The 21,207-nt window shown below is 36.7% G+C and overlaps 2 protein-coding genes across 5 annotated transcripts in view; one reads left to right on the top strand and one right to left on the bottom strand.

Annotated features, from left to right (window-relative positions):
• The first annotated feature begins 137 nt into the window (after positions 1-137).
• Positions 138-11,730, top strand: C1H4orf46 (chromosome 1 C4orf46 homolog). The gene is made up of 2 exons (XM_053583530.1): positions 138-528; positions 9,537-11,730. The coding sequence occupies exons 1-2, from the start codon at positions 343-345 to the stop codon at positions 9,690-9,692; spliced, it is 342 nt and encodes a 113-aa protein (XP_053439505.1). The 5' UTR covers positions 138-342; the 3' UTR covers positions 9,693-11,730.
• Positions 11,731-14,134: 2,404 nt separating this feature from the next.
• The window catches only part of RXFP1 (relaxin family peptide receptor 1), a 158,932-nt gene continuing 151,859 nt past the window's right edge, over positions 14,135-21,207 (bottom strand). For 2 of the 4 annotated variants that reach the window (XM_053583507.1, XM_053583511.1), the window contains exons 15-17: positions 20,655-21,065; positions 19,445-19,663; positions 14,136-17,032 (exon numbers count right to left, since the gene is read on the bottom strand). In XM_053583507.1, the coding sequence (XP_053439482.1) occupies positions 16,731-17,032; positions 19,445-19,663; positions 20,655-21,065 (932 nt within the window). In that variant the 3' untranslated portion in view covers positions 14,136-16,730. Of the gene's footprint in view, positions 17,033-19,444; positions 19,664-20,654; positions 21,066-21,207 lie in introns of all 4 variants that reach the window. The other 2 variants (XM_053583505.1, XM_053583503.1) reach the window with 2 other exon arrangements.

Raw genomic sequence — 21,207 nt, 5'->3', positions numbered from 1 at the left:
AACAGCCCACAAGTCTTATTGCAAGACGCACGCGCAGTGAAAGGCAGTAGAAGGCGGCGCGGCGGGGGGGCGCGTAGGGCTTGCTGGGAGTTGTGGTCTTCTGCGTAAGCGCCTGCCGAGCCCAGCCGGAGGTCTGCGCGGGAGGGGTGAATTGTCTACGTCTGATTGGCTGTCCGGAAAAATGAACAGTCTTTGTGGGCCGAGGCAGGGACCCAAGAGGAGACCCGGCGGGATTTCGGGCCACAGGAGGCGGGACTTCTGGACTTAGGGCGCGAGCGGTTGAAAGACTGTTGCTGTCGGTTCGGTTGCTCTGGTCTGACTCCTCCGTCCCAGCTGTCCCCCATGGCTGACCCCGAGGAGTTGCGGATTTCCTCGCCGCCGCCCCCGCCTCCCTCTTCTCCTTCATCTTCAGACACCTCTTCAGCATCTTCCCCGGGCCTCCCAGAGAGTTTGGGCTGGCCAGTTCCGAGCAGGAGCAGCAGCCGAACGGTGGATCCCCTGGAAGAAGTGGAGCTGCAGATCGGAGACGTGAGTGCTGTGTCTCCGGGCAGGTCCCGGATTGCGTCGCCACTCGGCGCTTCTGGCGAGACAGGCAGCTGCAGGGACCGGGAGGGGCAGGGAGTAGCCCACCCGGCCCCGCGACGACCCTTCTGCCCCCTGAGGGGATGCTAGCAGTTAAAGTACACCCCACCCTAGGATTCTGTCTTTAGAATTAGTATTGTATTGGGGAATTAAGGGGTTATCTCTCCACCCCGAACTGTTCTTTTTTTTGTCGTGCCTACTGGTTTCAATACTTGCTTATTCTCAGTAACCCGAAACCACACAGTTCTGCGCCGCTTGATGCTTGCTGTCTCTGCCCCCTCCTCTCCTATCGGAGAACGGTTTAACTGCATGGATTCTCTTCGCTGATCCTGCGTTTAGGATTACGCTGCGATTTCTTTACCTGGGACTCAGAGTCTGCTGTCCTAGTTGGCTACTTACCCAGAGCCAACTGATAATGCTCTTGTCTGTCTGAGGCTTGCTCTGCGCTGGATGCAGCTAGAAGGACTTACTCATGTTGATTGGCTTCGTTAACGGTTTGGTGCGGGACTTCTCCCTATGATCATAATTAGTTTGGATGATTTCTGTTTAATCTCCACTTCCCGGAAACCGACACCCCACCTCCCAACCCTAACCTTCACACCACTGGAAGTGAGGGGTACGGGGAATGGTCACATTTCTGTATATGTAGACTTGGACTCTTTAGTGAGTGGGTCAAGTGGATGAGGTATGTAGGGTATAACTTTTCTGGGAGAACCTTGTGGGACAAACCCTTCTTTGTAGATTGGAAACCGTGAACTCTTATTATCTCATTGCTCCACAGGTATTTGTTCTTTTTAAAAGATGACTAAAGTGCTGATTCTGCTTTTATTTTTGTATAATAGGACTGGTTACAAGTACCCATGTAGACATGAATGCTGAGGTGTTATCTAGGAGCAAAGTCATTGCATATAGTAAGTGAAGAAAAATATTTAAACAAACAACTGAATGTTCCACTAAGAGCTGGATAGTTTCTGCATTTGTGTGTGATTTTGTTGATGTTATTTGTTAGCGCTCAGAGTATCTGTTCTGTTCTTTTTTTAAATTTCAGATTAATATGAGGGTAGAAATGATTAGGTTACATTGTTTGTGTTTGTTAGGTAAAGTCAAGTCTCTGTTGTAGTAGTGCTCTTCACCCAGGAGATGTGCCACATACACTGATATTGCGCCTGTTAGATGAGAGCCCACCAATCTTCCCCACCTTCCCACCCCCGCCAAACTTTCATTTAATTCACTTTTTCTCTCCTGTGGGTATGTATTTGTTTACTGGTTTCAGGTAAATAGTAAGTACTTTAGGTTCTTGCTTTTCCATTCTTGTGATTTTTTTACTAAGGAGAATTTTGTCCAACTTCATCCAGGTTAATATAAGAGATGTAGAGCCTCCTTTTTTATGGCTGAATAGTATTCCATGGCATACATGTACCACAGTTTATTAATCCATTCATGGATTGATGGACACTTGGGTTGATTCCACATCTTAGTGATTGTACAATTTTACGCAAAAGTCCTTATGATAAAATGATTTTTTTCCTCCTGGGTAAGATACCTAGTAAAGGGATTGTGGGATCAAATGGAAGGTCTATTTTGAGTTCTTTGAATTCTCCATACTTCTTTTTTTTTTTAGAGACAGAGTCTTACTTTGTCACCCTTGGTAGAGTGCTGTGGCGACACAGCTCACATCAACTTCCAGCTCTTGGGCTTAGGCAATTCTGTCTCAACCTCCTGAGTAGCTGGGACTACAGGCACCCTCCAGAATGCTCGGCCATTTTTTTGTTGCAGTTTGGCCGGGGCTGGGTTCGAACCTGCCACCCTGCTATATGGGGCTGGTGCCCTACTCACTGACCCACAGATAGTGCCAGGTTCTCCATACTTCTTTCCAAAGAGGCTGTATTAGTTTGCAATCCCACCAACAGTATACAAGTGTTCCCTTCTCTCCATAACCGCTACAGCATCTGCGGCTTTGGGACTTTGTGATGTGGGCTATTGTCACTGAAGTTAGGTGATATCTCAAGGTGGCTTTGATTCATATTTCTCTGATAGTTAGGAATTATGAGCACTTTTTCATGTGTTTATTGGCCATTTGTTTGTCTTCGTCAGAGAAGGTTCTGTTCTTGTCTCTTGCCCAGTGATAGATGGTATTGTTTGCTCTTTTTTTGTTGTTGATTAATTCATGTTCTCTGTATATTATAGTTATCAACCCTTTGTCAGGTGGGTGACATGCAACTGTCTTTTTCCAGTCTGAATAACGTTTGTCTGTTTGCTTTAGTTGTGGTGTCCTTAGCTGAGCAGAAGCTTTGTAGCTTAATTAAGTCCCATTTATTTTTGTTATTGTAGTTGCCATTGTAGTCTTCATAAAATCTTTCCCCAGGCCAGTATCATCTAGAGTTTTTCCCACACTTTCTTCTAGGATTTTTATCATTTCATGTTTTAGACTTAAATTTTTTATCCATCTTGAGTCAATTTTTGTAAGTAGTGAGAGATATGGATCCCGTTTCATGTGATTATCCAGTTCTCCTAGGACCATTTATTGAATAGGGATTCTTTTCCCCAGAGTATCTGTTCTTTTATTTATATATTTTGATTGTCTAAAGCAGGGGTCTTCAAACTGTGGCCCACGGGCCACATGAGGTGGTGTGATTGTATTTGTTCCTGTTTTGTTTTTTTACTTCAGAATAAGATATGTGCAGTGTGCATAGGAATTTGTTCATAGTTTGTTTTTTAAACTATAGTCCGGCCCTCCAACGGTCTGAGGGACAGTGAACTGGCCCCCTGTTTAAAAAGTTTGAGGACCCCTGGAAAGTGTTATCAGGTAAAAATAGTGGACCTATGCTGATGTTACCCAAATATGGGTAAAAGTAGTCTATGATAAAGTCCTTCGGACACTTCTGATACTTAGTGTCAAGTACTCCAAGTCATCTTGTTGAGCTAAGTGAGACTCCAGTATATTTTCCATTAAAAAACAAATACTGATTTGTCATGTCTGAGAAAAATAATGGATATTTTTCTAGCAGACACATTTCTTCATTTTACTTAAAGAATTTTAATTAATTTACTTAAATAATTAAAGAATTTCTTAAGAGTTCTTGAAAGAAGCACAGTTTTAGTTCGTAAACATGTTGCTTTTAAAGAAAGTAACTTAGTGGGGAGTGAGAGCAAGATGGTGGCCGAGTAACACCTTCCCTGCAACTGGGCACCATGAGTCTGGGGAGATAAGACTCCAGGCATCTCTGGCTGGTGGGATCTGCCTATAATCATCCCTTTGAGGATACAGGGAGTCAGCAAGAGACTTCTGGACCCTGAGAGGAGGACAAAAACAGTGGAAAACTGTCAAGTGGTTGCGTGTGTTCGATCAGTCTCCTCCCGCAGGCAGCTTCCACAGGCACAGGAACTTAAAGAGCAAGAGGAAGTTAAAGGAAAATTAGGGCAAGGAAAGAGATAAAAGAAATCACTCATGAGGAAGAATCAGTAGAAAACTCCAGGCAACATGAAGAACCAGTCCAGAGCAACCCCTCCAAGGGACTATGAGGTAGCTACTACAGAGGATTCCACCTATAAAGAAATGCTAGGAATGACAGAAAGGGAATTTAGAACGCATATGATGAAAACAATGAAGGAAATGAAGGAAACTGCTAATAAAGTGGAAATAACCAAAAGGAAATCCAAAAACAGAATCAAATAAGAGATGAATGATATGAAGAATATAGAAAAGATATAGTGGAGCTGAAGGAACTGAAACAGTCAATTAGGGAACTTAAAGATGCAATGGAAAGTATCAGCAACAGGTTAGACCATGCAGAAGAAAGAATTTCAGAGGTAGAGGACTAAGTTCTTGAGATAACTCAGATAGTTAAAGACGCAGAAAAGAAGAGAGAGAAAGCAGAACGTTCACTGTCAGAATTATGGAACTTTATGAAGTGTTCCAACATACGAGTTATAGGAATCGCAGAAGGGGAAGAAGAATGCCCCAGAGGAATGGAAGCCATACTAGAGAATATTATAAATGAAAATTTCCCATATGTCACTAAAGATTCTGACACACTGCTTTCAGAGGGCTATCGGACCCCAGGTCGCCTCAACTCTAACCGAGCTTCTCCAAGACACATTGTGATGAACCTGTCCAAAGTCAAGACAAAAGAAAAGATTGTGCAAGCTGCCAGGAGTAAGCGCCAGTTGACCTACAGGGGAAAATCCATCAGAATGACTGTGGACTTCTCTAATGAAACTTTCCAAGCAAGAAGACAATGGTCATCTACCTTTAATCTACTTAAACAGAACAATTTCCAGCCCAGAATTCTATATCTTGCTAAGCTAACCTTTAAAATTGATGGAGAAATCAAATCATTTACAGATATACAAACGTTGTGGAAATTTGCCACAATAAGACCAGCTCCACAGGAAATACTTCAACCTGTTCTACACACTGACATTCACAATGGATCAGGAGCAAAGTAAGAACTCAGAAATTAAAGGACAGAACGTAACCTCCACACTGATGCACAAGATAAAACTAAGCAATGGACTCTTAGAAAATAAGAAGAATAGAATACTACCACACGTATCAATTGTCTCAATAAATGTTAATGGCTTGAATTCAGCACTGAAGAGACATAGATTGGCTGACTGGATTAAAAAACACAAGCCATCCATTTGCAAGAAACACACCTGGCTTCAAAAGACAAATTAAAGCTCCGAGTCAAGGGTTGGAAGACAATTTTTCAGGCAAATGGAATTCAGAAGAAAAGAGGAGTTGCAATCTTATTTTCAGATACATGTGGATTTAAAGCAACTAAAGTCAAAAAAGACAAAGATGGTCACTTTATATTGGTCAAGGGAAAAATACAACAAGAAGACATTTCAATTCTAAATATTTATGCACCCAAATTTAAATGCTCCCAGATTCTTGAAACAGACCTTCCTCAGTCTGAGCAATATGATATCCAATAATACCATAATAACAGGGGACTTTAAAACTCCTCTTACAGAGCTGGACAGATCCTTTAAACAAATTAAACAAAGATATAAGAGATTTAAATGAGACCCTAGAACAACTGTGCTTGATAGGCGCATATAGAACACTCCATCCCAAAGATAAAGAATATACATTCTTCTCATCACCCCATGGAACATTCTCCAAAATTGATCATATCCTGGGACACAAAACAAATATCAACAGAATCAAAAGAATTGAAATTTACCTTGTATCTTCTCAGACCATAAGGCACTAAAGGTGGAACTCAACTCTAACAAAAACGTTCGACCCCACCCAAAGGCATGGAAATTAAACTACCTTCTGTTGAATGACAGATGGGTGCAGGAAGAAATAAAACAGGAAATCATTAACTTCCTTAAGCATAACAACAGTGATGACACAAGCTACCAAAACCTGTGGGATACTGCAAAAGCAGTTTTGAGAGGAAAATTTATCGCTTTATATGCCTACATTTGAAAAACAGAGAGAGATTGCATCAACAAACTTACAAGCCATCTTATGGAATTGGAAAAAGAACAATCTAAGCCTAAACCCAGTAGAAGAAAAGAAATATCCAAAGTCAAATCAGAGATCAATGAAATTGAAAATAAAATAATTATTCAGAAAATTAATGAAACAAGGAGTTGGTTTTTTGAAAAAATAAATAAAATAGATAAACCATTGGCCAGACTAACGAGGAATAGAAAAGTAAAATCTCTAGTAACCTCAATCAGAAATGATAAAGGGGAAATAACAACTGATCCCACAGAGATACAAGAGATCATCTCTGAATGCTACCAGAAACTCTATGCCCAGTAATTTGACAATGTGAAGGAAATGGATCAATATTTGGAATTACACCCTCTCCCTAGACTTAGCCAGGAAGAAATAGAGCTCCTGAACAGACCAATTTCAAGCACTGAGATTAAAGAAACAATAAAAAATCTTCCAACCAAAAAATGCCCTGGTCCAGATGGCTTCGCACCAGAATTCTATCAAACCTTCAAGGAAGAGCTTATTCCTGTACTGCAGAAATTATTACAAAAAATGGAGGAGGAAGGAATCTTCCCCAACACGTTCTATGAAGCAAACACCGTGATACCAAAACAAGGAAAAGACCCAAACAAAAAGGAGAATTTCAGACCAATTTCACTCATGAATATAGATGCAAAAATTCTCAACAAAATCCTAGCCAATCGATTACAGCTTATCATCAAAAAACTCATACATCATGATCAAGTAGGTTTCATGCCAGGGATGCAAGGCTGGTTTAAAATATGCAAGTCCATAAACATTGTCCACCATATTAACAGAGGCAAAAATAAAGATCACATGATCCTCTCAATAGATGCAGAAAAAGCATTTGATAAAATCCAGCTAATTAGAACACTGAAGAGTATAGGCGTAGGTGGCACATTTCTGAAACTGATTGAAGCTATCTATGACAAACCCAAAGCCAATATTTCCTGAATGGAGTAAAACTGAAAGCTTTTCCACTTAGAACTGGAACCAGACAAGGTTGTCCTTTGTCACCTTTACTATTCAATATAGTACTGGAAGTTCTAGCCAATACAATTAGTCAAGACAAGGCAATAAAGGGAATCCAAATGGGAGCAGAGGAGGTCAAACTCTTCCCTCTTTGCCGACGACATGATCTGATACTTAGAGAATCCCAAAGACTCAACCACAAGACTCCTAGAAGTCATCAAAAAATACAGTAATGTTTCAGGATATAAAATCAAGGTCCACAAGTCGGTAGCTTTGTATACGCCAATAATAGTCAAGATGAGAAGCTAATTAAGGACACAACTCCCTTCACCATAGTTTCAAAGAAAATGAAGTCAGTAGTCTTTGTATACACCAATAACAGTCAAGATGAGAAGCTAATTAAGGACACAACTCCCTTCACCATAGTTTCAAAGAAAATGAAATACCTAGGAATATGCCTAATGAAGGAGGTGAAGGACCTCTATAAAGAAAATTATGAAATCCTCAGAAAGGAAATAGCAGAGGATATTAACAAATGGAAGAACATACCATGCTCATGGATGGGAAGAATCAACATTGTTAAGATGTCTATACTTCCCAAAGCAATCTACCTATTCAATGCCATTCCTATCAAAATACCAACATTGTACTTTCAAGATTTGGAGAAAATGATTCTGCGTTTTGTATGGAACTGGAAAAAATCCCATATAGCTAAGGCAGTTCTTAGTAATAAAAATGGAGCTGGGAGCATCACATACCAGATTTTAGTCTGTACTACAAAGCCATAGTGCTCAAGACAGCATGGTACTGGCACAAAAATAGAGACATAGACACTTGGAATCAAATAGAAAACCAGGACATGAAACTAACATCTTACAACGACCTAATCTTCGATAAACCAAACAAGAACATACCTTGAGGGAAAGACTCCTTATTCAATAAATGGTGTGGGGAGAACTGGATATCTACATGTAAAAGACTGAAACTGGACCCACACCTTTCCTCAATCACAAACATTGATTCAAGATTGATAAAGGACTTAAATTTAAGGCATGAAACAATAAAAATCCTCAAAGAAAGCATAGGAAAAACACTGGAAGATATTGGCCTGGGGGAAGACTTCATGAAGAAGACTGCCATGGCAATTGCAACAACAACAAAAATAAACAAACGGGACTTCATTAAACTGAAAAGTTTCTGTACAGCTAAGGAGACAACAACCAAAGCACATAGACAACCTACACAATGGGAAAGGATATTTGCATAATTTGAATCAGACAAACGCTTGATAACTGGGATCTACAGAGAACTTAAATTAATCCACATGAAAAAAGCCAACAATCCCATATATCAATGGACACGAGACATGAATAGAACCTTCTCTAAAGAAGACAGGTGAATGGCTAACAAACATATGAAGAAATGTTCATCATTCCTATCAGAGAAATGCAAATAACACCCTGAGATACCATCTAACCCCAGCGAGAACGGCCCATATCACAAAATCGCAAAACTGCAGTTGCTGGCGTGGATGTGGAGAGAAGGGAACACTTTTACACTGCTGGTGGGACTGCAAACTAGTACAACCTTTCTGGAAGGAAGTATGGAGAAACCTCAAAGCACTCAAGCTAGACCTCCCATTTGATCCTGCAATCCCATTACTGGGCATCTACCCAGAAGGAACAAAATCCTTTTATCATAAGGACACTTGTACTAGACTGTTTATTGTAGCTCAATTTACAATTGCCAAAATGTGGAAACAGCCTAAATGCCCACCAACCCAGGAATGGATTAACAAGCTGTGGTATATGTACACCATGGAATACTATTTAGCCATTAAAAAAAATGGAGACTTTACATCCTTCGTATTAACCTGGATGGAAGTGAAAGACATTATTCTTAGTAAAGCATCACAAGAATGGAGAAGCATGAATCCTATGTAGTGAATTTTGATATGAGGACAATTAATGACAATTAAGGTCACAGTGGGGGTGGGGGAAGGGGAGAGCAGAGAGAGAAAGAAGGAGGGAGGGGTGGAGAAAGGAAGAGCAGAGAGAGGGAAGGAGGGAGGGAGGTGGGGCCTTGGTGTGTGCCACACCTTTTGGGGGCAAGAGGGACTTTACCTAACAAATGCAATCAGTGTAACCTGGCTTATTGTACCCTCAATGAATCCCCAACAATAAAAAAAGAAAACCTAAACATTACCCTTCTACAGGTAATTAGATTTCACTTATGCACATTTCAAGGTATGTGTGTTCAGTGAGAACAATGTAATCTAAAAATTGTACCTTCATATTAATTTGAAATAAAAAACAACAAAGAACCCCAAACAAACCAAAAAAGGTCTTAAAAATAAAAACGATATATATGCTCCAAAAAAAAAAAAGAAAGTAACTTAGACATTTGATTCATGACTAAGCTATTTTTACAGTACATTTTTATAAAATGAGATAAGAATTTTAAAGCTAAACTTGACATTTTTTTTTCCTTTTAATTTCAGGCAGCATTTTCATTAACCAAACTTCTCGAAGCCACATCTGCGGTATCAGCTCAAGTGGAAGAGCTTGCCTTCAAATGTACAGAAAATGCCCGTTTCCTTAAAACATGGCGGGACCTTTTGAAAGAAGGCTACGATTCTTTGAAGCCTGGCAACTGATTTGGCATGCTTAATTGTTTGCATAATGACTAATAATTCATACGTCCTCATATGTGATTTTGCACACGTAGAAGATGCTCTCTTTTTAGCAGTTTTGTATACTAAGAATGAATTTTTTCTTGACTTTGTTAAACTTGAATACTGAATATTTTTGATGCTGACCAGTAATTGTTTATTGTTAAATACTTTCTGCTTTCTAAACTTCCATAGAATTTTTTATGAAGGTTAATATCATCAGTAAATAGTTAATAGTGCTTCAGTGCTATGAGTAGCAAACTAGTTAACCCATTATATGTTTTGCAACAGGATGATAACAGTGGCTGAGTTTGACGTTGAGGTTTATCTTATAGAGTGAGGGAGATAACTTTAAGGTTGCCAGTGGTAAATCTAGCTCCAGTAGGCCATGTTTTCTGGAGCCAGTGATTGTGATTTTTATTTCTAAAAAAGTAAAGTAGTATCAACACTACCAAAATATTTGTTGAATAAGAGTTGACAAAAAATGAAAAGCTGTATTTTTCCCCCCTATATTTAGCATGAAGACTAATTGTTTCTTTAAACAAATGTGTGAATTAGAATTTCATTGACTTAAAAGAAAATGTTCTCTTTTTTTATGGAGATTTTAATTTTGACAATAGCTTTTGAAAATATAATTTTTTCCCCTTTCTATGATATTTTTTAAAAAAGTCTTTACTTCAGAAAATGACTGTCAGGAACGAATGCCTATTTTTACCTCTTTATTCCTGTGGTTAACTGTTTTGATAGTTACTATTTTTTGAATCTGATATTTTTGTATGTTTGATTGCCGTCTTTAAAGTGCCTTATCAAATGTATGGCTCTGTGCTATTACTTTTGGAGCTTTGTGAGTTGTTTATATAGTAATTCTGAAGAATTTACCTTTTTAATTTTGTGAAGGCAAAAAGTGGAAACCAAATCAACCCATGTATATGTAAAAAAAAAGAATTTACCTTTCAATGTATCAAATTTAAATGCTTGTTTTCATATTATTTGATCTTAGTGACAGTGTTCTAGTTTGTTTGTCCTGTATCTTATGTTGCTTTTTTGGTGGTTTTGTGTCATGTGTCAACATTTAAGGCAACTAATTCTCTACTGTATATAACTTCTGAACATCTTTGATACGCATCTTCGTTCTTTGTAAATACAGAGATGTGTACAGAACTAAATTCTAAAGCCTCACATGGGGCTATGGAAGGGGACAGATGGATGGGTAAAGAATAGTTTTGTTCAGCCTATTAGATCATAGTTCTTGATTAATTTTTTTTTAAAGATCACACATATGTTGTCATTTCTATACCAAAGAGGTGCATATTTCAGTATTAGAAAAATATTTTTCATATATCCTAAAAATTGCCATTTTAAAAATATACAAAAATAAACTTTCATTAAATGCAAATCTTATTTCCACATTCTTTGGGTTCATTATTTTAAAACTTTTAAATGACATATTTCAAATGTACAGGAAAGATGAATGAAATAAAGAATATGCATGTATTTCTGCCACACAGATTTAATAAATGTTAGCATTTGGTTGTGTTTTCTTCAGATATAAAAGACATACATTTAAAGGTTGCTTTATTACCTCTTTGATCCTATCCCTTTTCTCCCTAGAGGTAACCTTTATCCTAGAGGTGCATATAGTAGTATGTATTGTTATATTTTTAATACATATTTGTTTTCAAAGCAGCAGAATGTATGTGGTGGCCAGCCTCCAGATGGTGCCAGTGATGTTCTGCCTCTGGGTCTTTAGGCACTTATATAGCCTCTCCCACATTGAATAGTGCTGACTTGCAACTGCTAAGATATTGAGGAAATGGACTGTGCAATTTCCGAGACCATGCCTTTTGTTCATTTTTTGATTTTTGTCTTTTCCTTGTCAGTCTGTAGGTACTACATACTTTGAATATTAGTGATCTGTTATGAATATTTCAACTATTTTTTTGTAGTCTGATTTGTCTTTGTATTTTTTGCATGATGTGTACTGTGTGTTAATAAATTTGCTTGTTTTTCTCTTGTTAATCTGTTTTTTGTTACAGAGTTTGTCCCAAGTACCGTAAGCCTTTGACTTATGGGGAGATAGTATATTTCCCTGAAAGTTGTAACATTAAAAATGTTTGGTTTTAAAAACTCTGAGTATGAAATATGTGCCAGGAAGTATGTTAGGAGCTTTATAAACAGAACATGTAACCATATCAGCTCTTTAAGAAAAATGATATTATTACTGGTTACAGAATAGAAAACAGAGGCTGAGATAAAATAATTTGCCTGTGAGTCTTTGACACCAAAATTAGTATGCTACATCACATCTACCCATGTAGCTCTTAGATTTACTAATAGTTATCAATTTATTTACTCTTCCCATCTGTGATGGTTTTATGTGTCAGCTGGGATATGTGTGTCTAGACATTTGGTCAAACATTCTGGATTTTTCAGTGAGGATGTATTTGGATGAGACTAGTGTTTAAATCAGTGGACTGAGTAAAGCAGATTGCCATCCATAACGCAGGTCATCCTCATTCTATCAGTTGAAGGCCTGAGGAGAACAAAAGGCTTGACTCTCCCTGAGCAAGGGGGAATTCTGGCTTTGAACATCAGCTCTTTCTGTCTGACAAGATTTCTATTGAGACACTAGCTTTTCTTGGTTCTCTAGCCTGCCAGTCTTTAGACTCAAACTGGGACATCAGTTCTCCAGATTTTTAGACTTGCCAGCCTCCATAATCACAGTCAATTCCTCTCTATGTATATATATGTTTTTATGGAGAACCCAGAGCGTAATACTATGTGTACCATCCCAAAGTAGGATATTGTGCTGGTAACTAGGTAACATTCAATTTTTCCTTCCTTGGATTCCTTTTTTTTTGAAAGTTCTAAAAACCTATAAAGATCACCTGAACAAATTAAAAGTGTAAACAAATTACAGAGACTTGTTAGAAGACTATTGCAAATATACCAGTAAGACATGGTGTTGGCCCCAACTAAGGTACTGGGATTTGGGATGAAGAGGAGTAGATGGATTTGTTTGCATGAGACAGCATCAAGGGAGAACTGGGTGATTTGATACAGTGGGTAAAGGAGAGGGAAGAGTCAAGGATATCTCTTAGATTTCTAGCTTGGGGCATTGGGTGCCATTTATCAAAGACAGGGTCTAGAGAAGCAGAATCAGGTGTCAGAATCAAGATCCAAGCGTAATAATGTCATTTAAAAGCCAATGAGATAACACAGGTGGAAATGTCTAACAGCAGTTATATATATAGGTGACCAATTTAGGAAAGAGAACAGGCTGAAAGCAAAAATACGGGAATCATTAGCATATATGTAGTAATGAAGCTATAGAAATAGATGAAATTGTCATAGTCTGTTGATAAGAAAAAGACTTAAAATAGAGCGAATGAGGCTAGTAATGAAAAATTTTCTTGAATAGAGGAGGAACTTAGTAAAAATTAAATTTGTGGGTTTTTTTGAGGTCTTTTACCTAGAATGGATCAATCTATCCCATGCAAATGTCAATTCATTTATACTTTAATTTGTCAAGTAAAATTCATGACTTCACAATTACAGCTGTATTTCTCCCCCTTTGTTCTTTGCTTTCAACTTTATCAGTGTCTAAATTGCTTTGATTTGGCCAGTCATTACTTGGAAGAGCTTGTATATTGGCACAATGAATTGGTAGTTCTTAAATTAAAAATAGTAAAATACAAAAGTTGAGATATTCCTGATACATACAGATTTTAAAAGAACTTTGGCTTGCTTGATTTAGAGGGTTAATATGACCTAGACCATGAGCCATGAATCTTGGACCAAAATTAAATTTCTAAGAGACAAATCTGGATTAACTTAGTGCTTTCTGTTGCACTTTTTATGAAAACCATTAGGAGCTAGTTATGTACTATGTTAGTAATTACTCATCAACTTAAATTTAATAGAAGTTACTTTAAGAGGTGTAAGGGTTGAAGAGTGAGTGGATTGAGTAGGCAGGAAGCCAAATGTCCTTCAGAAAATCAGTTAAAAATATTTTAAATGTTAATGGAAATTTCAGATGTGTGTTTTGTAAATTTACTGCATTTGTAGGACCCTAACACATTAATTTTTGTAGGATTAAATTTTCTCTATCTCATTTTCATTATTGCTTTTTTATTCTTTTTTAGATTTTTCAAAGAAGAATACTTCCCCATTTTATTACTTAATATTAGTAATAAGACTTCTAAATAATACATGGCTCTAAAATAATCTTATAAAAGAATTTAAATGTTTTCATTTTTTAGGTTTTTATTATTTGTTTTTATAGGCTCTTAAGTTATTTTTTGTACCTTATAGTTATTATAAAAATATAAATAGCTATTAAATGTTATAAGCAGAACTACAGTTTTCTATTGTGTTCTGAATTTTGTTGAAAATATACCACATTCTTTCATGTAGAAAACTTGTAGAGATCATTTCAAGGAAGCACAGAAAGAACCTAAAACAATCATGTTTTTAATAGAATTAAACTTCAGGTAATTTATTTTAGAAATAAATCTATACAGTTATATACTTAACAAATGCATTTTGCTTTTGTTTCCAGTATTTTCATGTTCCAGACATTTTTAGTGTATTTAAAACTTCCTAACATTTTTTTTTTCCTGTTCAAAGATTTCAAATTATGGTATGAAAGCAAAAAATTCCAACAGGCCAGAAAAGAACAACTAGCTTAAAACTTCATGCCTTTTGTACTGGCTGTGCCAATAGAAGGCAAAGCCATCTCTTGATGCCAACTATTTTCTCTTTAGAATGAAACATGCACACATAAACCTTTCCTTCCCAAATCAGTGTATGCTAATTCGTCTTTTTCCTTGTAGCTGCTTTATTGCGATATTTCAGACACCATAAATTTCACCCATCTAAAGTGTACAATTCAATGGCTTTTAGTACAAGCATAGAGTTGTTTATCCATCAACATGAATAATTTTAAAACATTTTTTTAGTGCAGGAGGATACCCTGCACTTCTTAGCCATCACCCTAACCCATTAATAATCTCTATTTTGCTTTCCGTTTCTATAAATTTGCTTATTCTAGGTATTTCATGTAAGTGCAGTCATACAGTATTTGTCTTTTTATGCATGACTGACATTTCATTCTTTATGTATGAGAATATAGTATTATCAAAGCTTCATTTATTTTAATGGCTGAATAATACTCCATTATATGTGTATGTATCACACTTGGTTTAACAATCCATCAGTTGAGGGCAGCACCTGTGGCTCAGAGGAGTAGGGCCCCAGCCCCATATGCCAGAGGTGGTGGGTTCAAACCCAGCCCCAGCCAAAAACTGAGAAAAAAAAAAAAATCCATCAGTTGATGGGCACTTGAGTTGTTTCCATCTTTTGGCTACTGCAATGAAAATTCATATACAAGTATTACCTGAATCTTGTTTTAAATTCTTTTGGGTTTGTATCTAGGAGTGAAATTGTTGGGTCACATGGTGTGTCTATTTTTAATCTTTTGAAGAACTGCTGCCCCATTTCACATTCCTACCAGCAATGTTCAAGAGCGTTAATTTCTACACATCCTCTCCAATACTTGTTATTTTCTGATTTTGGTGTGATTTTTTTTTTAAGTAGCCCCCAGTAGGTGTGAAGTGTTATCTCATTGCGATTTTAATTTGTGTTTTCCTAATAATTAGTGACATTGAGCATCTTTTCATGTCCTTATTGAGTATTTGTATGTCTTCTTTGGAGAAATGTCAATTTAAGTACTTTGCCCATTTTTTAAAAATTATTATTTTGTTGTTGTTGTTTTGAGGGTATATAAGTTATTTACACATTCTAGATATTAAGTCATCTCCAATATATGATTTCCAAGTATTTTCTTACATTCTTCTAAGTAGTCTTTTTCACTTTCTTGATAATGTCCTTTGAAACACAAACATTTTTTAATTTAATTGAAGCATACTCTATTTTCTCTTTTGTTGTTCATACTTTTGTTGTCATTTCAAAGGATCCATTTCCAAATCCTAGGCCTTGAAGATTTGCCCCTGTGTTTTCTTGTAAGAGTTTTACAGATTTAGCTTTTATTTTTGGGTTGTTGACTTGAGTTAATTTTTGTATATGGTGTGACGGACGAGTTCAGCTTTATTCTTTTGTCTGTGAATATCCAATTGTCCAGCATCTTTTGTTGAAAAGACTGTTCTTTATTCATCTGGTTATCTTGGCACCCTTGTTGAAACCAATTGACTGAATGCATGAGAATTTTTTTTTTGGATTCTCAATTCCTTCCATTCATCAAAATGTTTATCCTAATTCTAGCTTTCCTGATTCATTTCGTTGCTATATTCCTACTCTCCTATTCCAGCCCCATAGGATGGTGTTCATTTAAAGCAAAAACAGAATTGGGTAGAAAGTGGCTAAGAAATACTGTTTTTGAATTTATAGCACAGCATCTTTTTTTTTTTTGATAGTCATAAATTTTGTATTGGTTCTCAAGTGTATGAAGACTTACAGAGAGATAAATGGATTCTTATAACAGAATTTGGCAGAGTATTTTGCAAACAATCAGACATTTTCTGTGATGCTATTTCTCTGAGTATTCCAACCTTTATTTAAAACTGCCTACAATTCTTATGTTTGCTGACATGTATGACAGACAAAGTTTTACTTTAAACTAGGAGTTGTAGATGTGCTTTGTTTGTCTTTTGTAGTTAAATCTAATCTAAAGATTTAAAAGGTTCCATACTGTCTACTTCCAGGAGTTTACCAAAGTGCTACGTGCATTGTGGGTACTGAATAAATGCATGTTAGAAGGATGAATGAATCTCTCTGATGTAGATGTCTCTTAATTTCCTATGCAAAATATGTACTAATATATACACATTACCAATATAATTCCATTTTATGAGCATTAGTAACTTTTTTCCCCACTTCCTTGTAAACTTATTTAGCCATTATTATAAATTATTAATATCACAGTACTCATTTCATTTTATACCAGTAAATTCCTGCTGAAGCACCCCACCATATTCTCTGTGAAAAAGTGGGTCTCAGAATCAGTTATGAATAGGAATTGAGTCTAGTTGATTGAGAAATTCGTGACATTTCACAGGGGCCTGTGAAAACAGTCGGCTTCATTAACTCAGGTGGCATCTCGTGCAGTGGCCATGTTTCTACCCAGATGAAGGATGGTGCATGTGTTTTCTGACTCCCTTTGCTGTCAGTAGATCTTCTTTGTCTGTAGTTATACCAAAAATGATGGATCATTTCTTTAAATGGTCTTGTAGTCAGAGTATAGAGAATTGGGTTCAAAGCACTGTTGATAGGAAGAATAAAAATCACTACCCAAGAGGTTATGGTACCTGGAAGACAAGAATGATACAGTCTTAGTGTTTATAGATGTCTATGAGGTATAGAAGTGCTTTTTCTTTGCTTCTCCTGCCTCAACTCCCTTTTGAGTCATAATTTTCTTCCTTTGATGTCACATAATTAAATACCAAGTCTGTATGTGTTTTCAGGCTGTTTTATCCAAGTGCCAGGGTTTTAGTGGAGAGCTGGTGCTACAAAAGAACAGGGTTCTTTGCTAAGGGGCTTTTCTTAAATACAACAATGAAAGTATCCCATCACATAGAAATATTTTACATAAAGTGATTAAATTTTAGGAAAAATCATATTGCTATGTACAGTAGACCCACCATACACTGACCACCTCCCTACACTGACCACCGCCTTAAGTTGACCTAATTTTCATAGATTGGACATGCACCACATGTACCTATCAGTAGTGGGACTAGTTCCCTATGTTGACCACCTCTGTATGTTGACCTGTTTGTTACAGTCCCTTGGGTAGTCAACTGACAGAGGTTCTACTGTATTGGAACTGTACCTTTTCAAATGTTTTAATTATTAGATAGTGCATATAGTATTTCTCAGGAGATGTAGAATTACCATTAATAGATTTCTTTTCTGCTATTTGATTTTCAGAATCAGTATGCATTTTTTGGGCTTTTGACCATATATTTATTTCAGCAAAAACATCTTTGGCTAAACCTATCTTAAAAATCACCCTAGTATACATACTATGTGCAACTACCAAATATTCGAGTTTTTGTTATAATTTAATTGATGCTATCATTTCTAGTTTTGTTGTTCACAAAATGTAAAATACTATCACCATCATCCTTGGAATAGAACAAAATTTAAATTATGTGTATATAAATTTTTGACATGTGACTATATACTGGACTATATAATTAACAGGAAGATTGCACATTTTTATTGTGGTAAAATATGCATAATATAGAAATTATCATATTATCCATTTTTTTAACATACAGTTCAGTGGCAGTAAGTACATTCACATTTTTGTGCAACCATCACCACAGTCTCTAGAACTATTTCATCTTCCATCTGTCTATGACTAATGAATTTGACTAATCCTGGAAACTCAAGTGGAATGCTAAAATATTTGTCTTTTATGTCAGGCTTATTTAACATAACATAATATCTTCAAGGTTCATCTCTATTGTATCAATTGTCAGAATTTCCTTTCTTTATGAGACTGAACCACCATCCATTGTGTGTATAGAGCACTTTTTGTTTATCAATTCATCCATCTCTGGTTGCTTCTGTTGCTTCTACCTTTTGGATATTGTCAATAATGCTGCTATGAACATAAGTGTGCAAATAGCTGCCGCTGTCAATTATTTTGGGTATTTTTCCAGAAGGTGAATTATTAGCGTGCATGGTAATTCTGTTTAAGTTTTTGAACTACCATGTTGTTAACCACAGCAGCTGTAGTATTCCTAACAGTAATGTCTAAGGGCTCATCCCAATTTTGCCAAATCCTTACCAACATTTATTTTCTTTTTCCTCACCAATAATAGTCACCCTGATGATGTGATGCACATGTTTTTAAATAACAAAAGTGTTTGCTTCTATAATGTCTCAATCTCTTGGCTAATGTTCTCTAAATTGCATCTATTTCAGGAAGAAAAATTTCTTACATTCTTAAAAAAAATTAATTAATTATACTTGTTTTGGCCTCTTTTCCTTTCTGATTATTTTAAATATATGATTATCAGAATTTTAACACTGTGTAATTTGTTTTGGTTATTCATGGTTCTGTGTTCCAATAATAATTGTGCTATTAGGCTTTTATGGAAAAACTTAAACAGCTTCTTCCCAGTAAACATTTTATTGATGAGTAGAGCCTAAAGTGCATAATAACCTGTCTTATAATTCTTGAAATTGGTTAATGTTAAGAGTCTTTTCTTTTCTTTTTTTTTTGAGACAGTCTCAAGCTGTCACCCTGGGTAGAGTGCCATGGCATCACAGCTGACAGCAACCTCAAACTCTTGGGCTCAAGCGATTCTCTTGCCTCAGCCTTCCATGCAGCTGGGACTACAGGCGCCCACCACAACGCCTGGCTATTTTTTGGTTGTAGTTGTCATTGTTGTTTGGCAGGCCCAGGCTGGATTCGAACTGCCAGCTCTGGTGTGTGTGGCTGGCGCCCTAGCCACTGAGCTACAGGTGTTGAGCCTTCTTCTTCTTCTTCTTCTTTTTTTTTTTTTTTAAAAGAGAAGATCTCTCTCTTGCTCAGGCTGTCTCAAACTTCCAAGCTCAAGCAATCCATCCACCTTGGGCTCCCAGAATGCTAGGATTACGAGCCACAGCACCCCACCTTAGTGTTAAGGGTCTTAATTGTCTTTCTTAGAGAAACACTGCACAAATAGATGTATTATTAAAAAAGAAAGGAAAAAAAAAGCTTGTACCTGGTATCTCTACCTGAAGCAGTGAAAGAAATTTCAGTATAAAAATAGGTATCCAGCATAATGCATCGGTAAATACAATAAAGAAAAAACGTTTGGCCAGGACCATCTCTTTTTTAACCTGATTCGGTATTTCAGTTGCTGTTATGGTGCTTTGATGAACACTGTAAAACATGCTTCCATAGGAAAAGACTATGATGACAAATGCCACCAAGTTAATGCCTGTTTAGAACACAAGAAATAGTATTAATGCATAAGAACACTTTTAAAAAGCAAATAAATGAAACATTCCTTTAGGAGCTATTGTTAAAGATACAAAGCACACAGCATGTATTTTTTCTTCTTCATAAAGAATTATTAATACTAAGATGCACAAAAATAATAGTTTTTTGAGTTGAAGTATTTTTTTTTTGCAGTTTTGGCCAGGGCTGGGTTTGAACCCACCACCTCTGCCACATGGGGCTGGTGCCTTACTCCTTTGAGCCACAGGGCCACCCAGAATTGAAGTATTGTCAAAGTGATGAAGAATGAAGAAATGTTTAATTTTAAAATGGTATAGTGAAATTAAATGATAGCAATTCAATGAATATTTGGGCCTCTAAACTTCACAGTTTTAGTGATTTTCCCCCCAAATTTGGATTACTTTGTGCTGCTCTTTGAGAATATTTTTCTCAAATATTGCTGGCTTGGAACAGTTGTGGGTATACACTTTTTTTATTTTTTATTTTTTTATTTTATTTATTTATTTTTTTTTTGGCCGGGGCTGGATTTGAACCTGCCACCTCCAGCGTATGGGACCGGCGCCCTACTCCTTGAGCCACAGGCGCCACCCCTGTGGGTATACTCTTAAGCCAAAGATGTGCATGGCTACCTGCATGAATTTGAAGAGATAAAATGAATATCATTATGTTTATATTACAGAGGCAAAGAGCCAAATTACATTTTGATTAGTATTTTTAGGATGAATACATAAAATACAAGTGATTAGTGCTTTTCCTTAGGCTGTATCAGGTTGGAATTTATATGATAAAGGTTTAATTTGGGGGAAAAATCCCTTTGGGAATTCTGATAGAATTCACCTCCACCCTTACTGAGAAAAACTGATTAGAAGATCTTAAAAAAAAATTTGTGAACATTAGAAGGCATAAGGAGTTTAATTTTGTAAGTTGTTCTGGTATTGGAATGAAAGGGCTGATGACACAGAGTTCCTTACCAAGCAAAATTACCACTGAATAAATCTGGGCTCCCGTACTTTCTGTATCTTCTGAGTGAAGAGGGAAACAGACTCCATTGGTGCCATAGTAGTTTCTGAACAATTCTTTATTACTCAGTGGAATGAAAGCCACTATCAACCCAGTAATCCAAATGAGAATCAGAACTGTGATCGTCCTGCGTTTTCCAGGTCTCAAACATCTGAAAGGATACACGATGCAAATGTACTTTTCCAAAGTCAGGAATGTTAAAAGTAAAACAGATACTTCTGTGGACAGAATGGCCAAAGATCCCAAAAGCTGACAGTGGTTACTCTGAATCCACAGCTGGGCATGCTTATTGTATTCCCCACGAAATTTTAGGTCAAAGGCTCCAATCACAAATAAATATATTCCCATCAGGCAGTCGGCACCTAGAGGGGTCAGAAAGTTCCACGAATTTACAAAAATAAGTAGGTATACTAGAATGATCAATAAACAGTAATATTTTTAATATGAGAAAAATAGAAACAAAAAAGCCAAGTCTTTTCTACCTTGGAAAGAGGTAATATTTAT

This window comes from Nycticebus coucang, chromosome 1 (assembly GCF_027406575.1).
Source record: "Nycticebus coucang isolate mNycCou1 chromosome 1, mNycCou1.pri, whole genome shotgun sequence".
Taxonomy (NCBI): domain Eukaryota; kingdom Metazoa; phylum Chordata; class Mammalia; order Primates; family Lorisidae; genus Nycticebus; species Nycticebus coucang.
The sequence above is the reverse complement of the archived record's forward strand: the minus strand, read 5'-3'. Positions and strand labels throughout refer to the sequence as shown.

Coding starts and splice junctions, on each gene's coding strand:
- C1H4orf46 (XM_053583530.1), top strand. CDS start 343: ATGGCTGACCCCGAGGAGTTGCGGATTTCCTCGCCGCCGCCCCCGCCT. Junction 529..9,536: donor TGGAGCTGCAGATCGGAGAC/GTGAGTGCTGTG, acceptor TTTTAATTTCAG/GCAGCATTTTCATTAACCAA.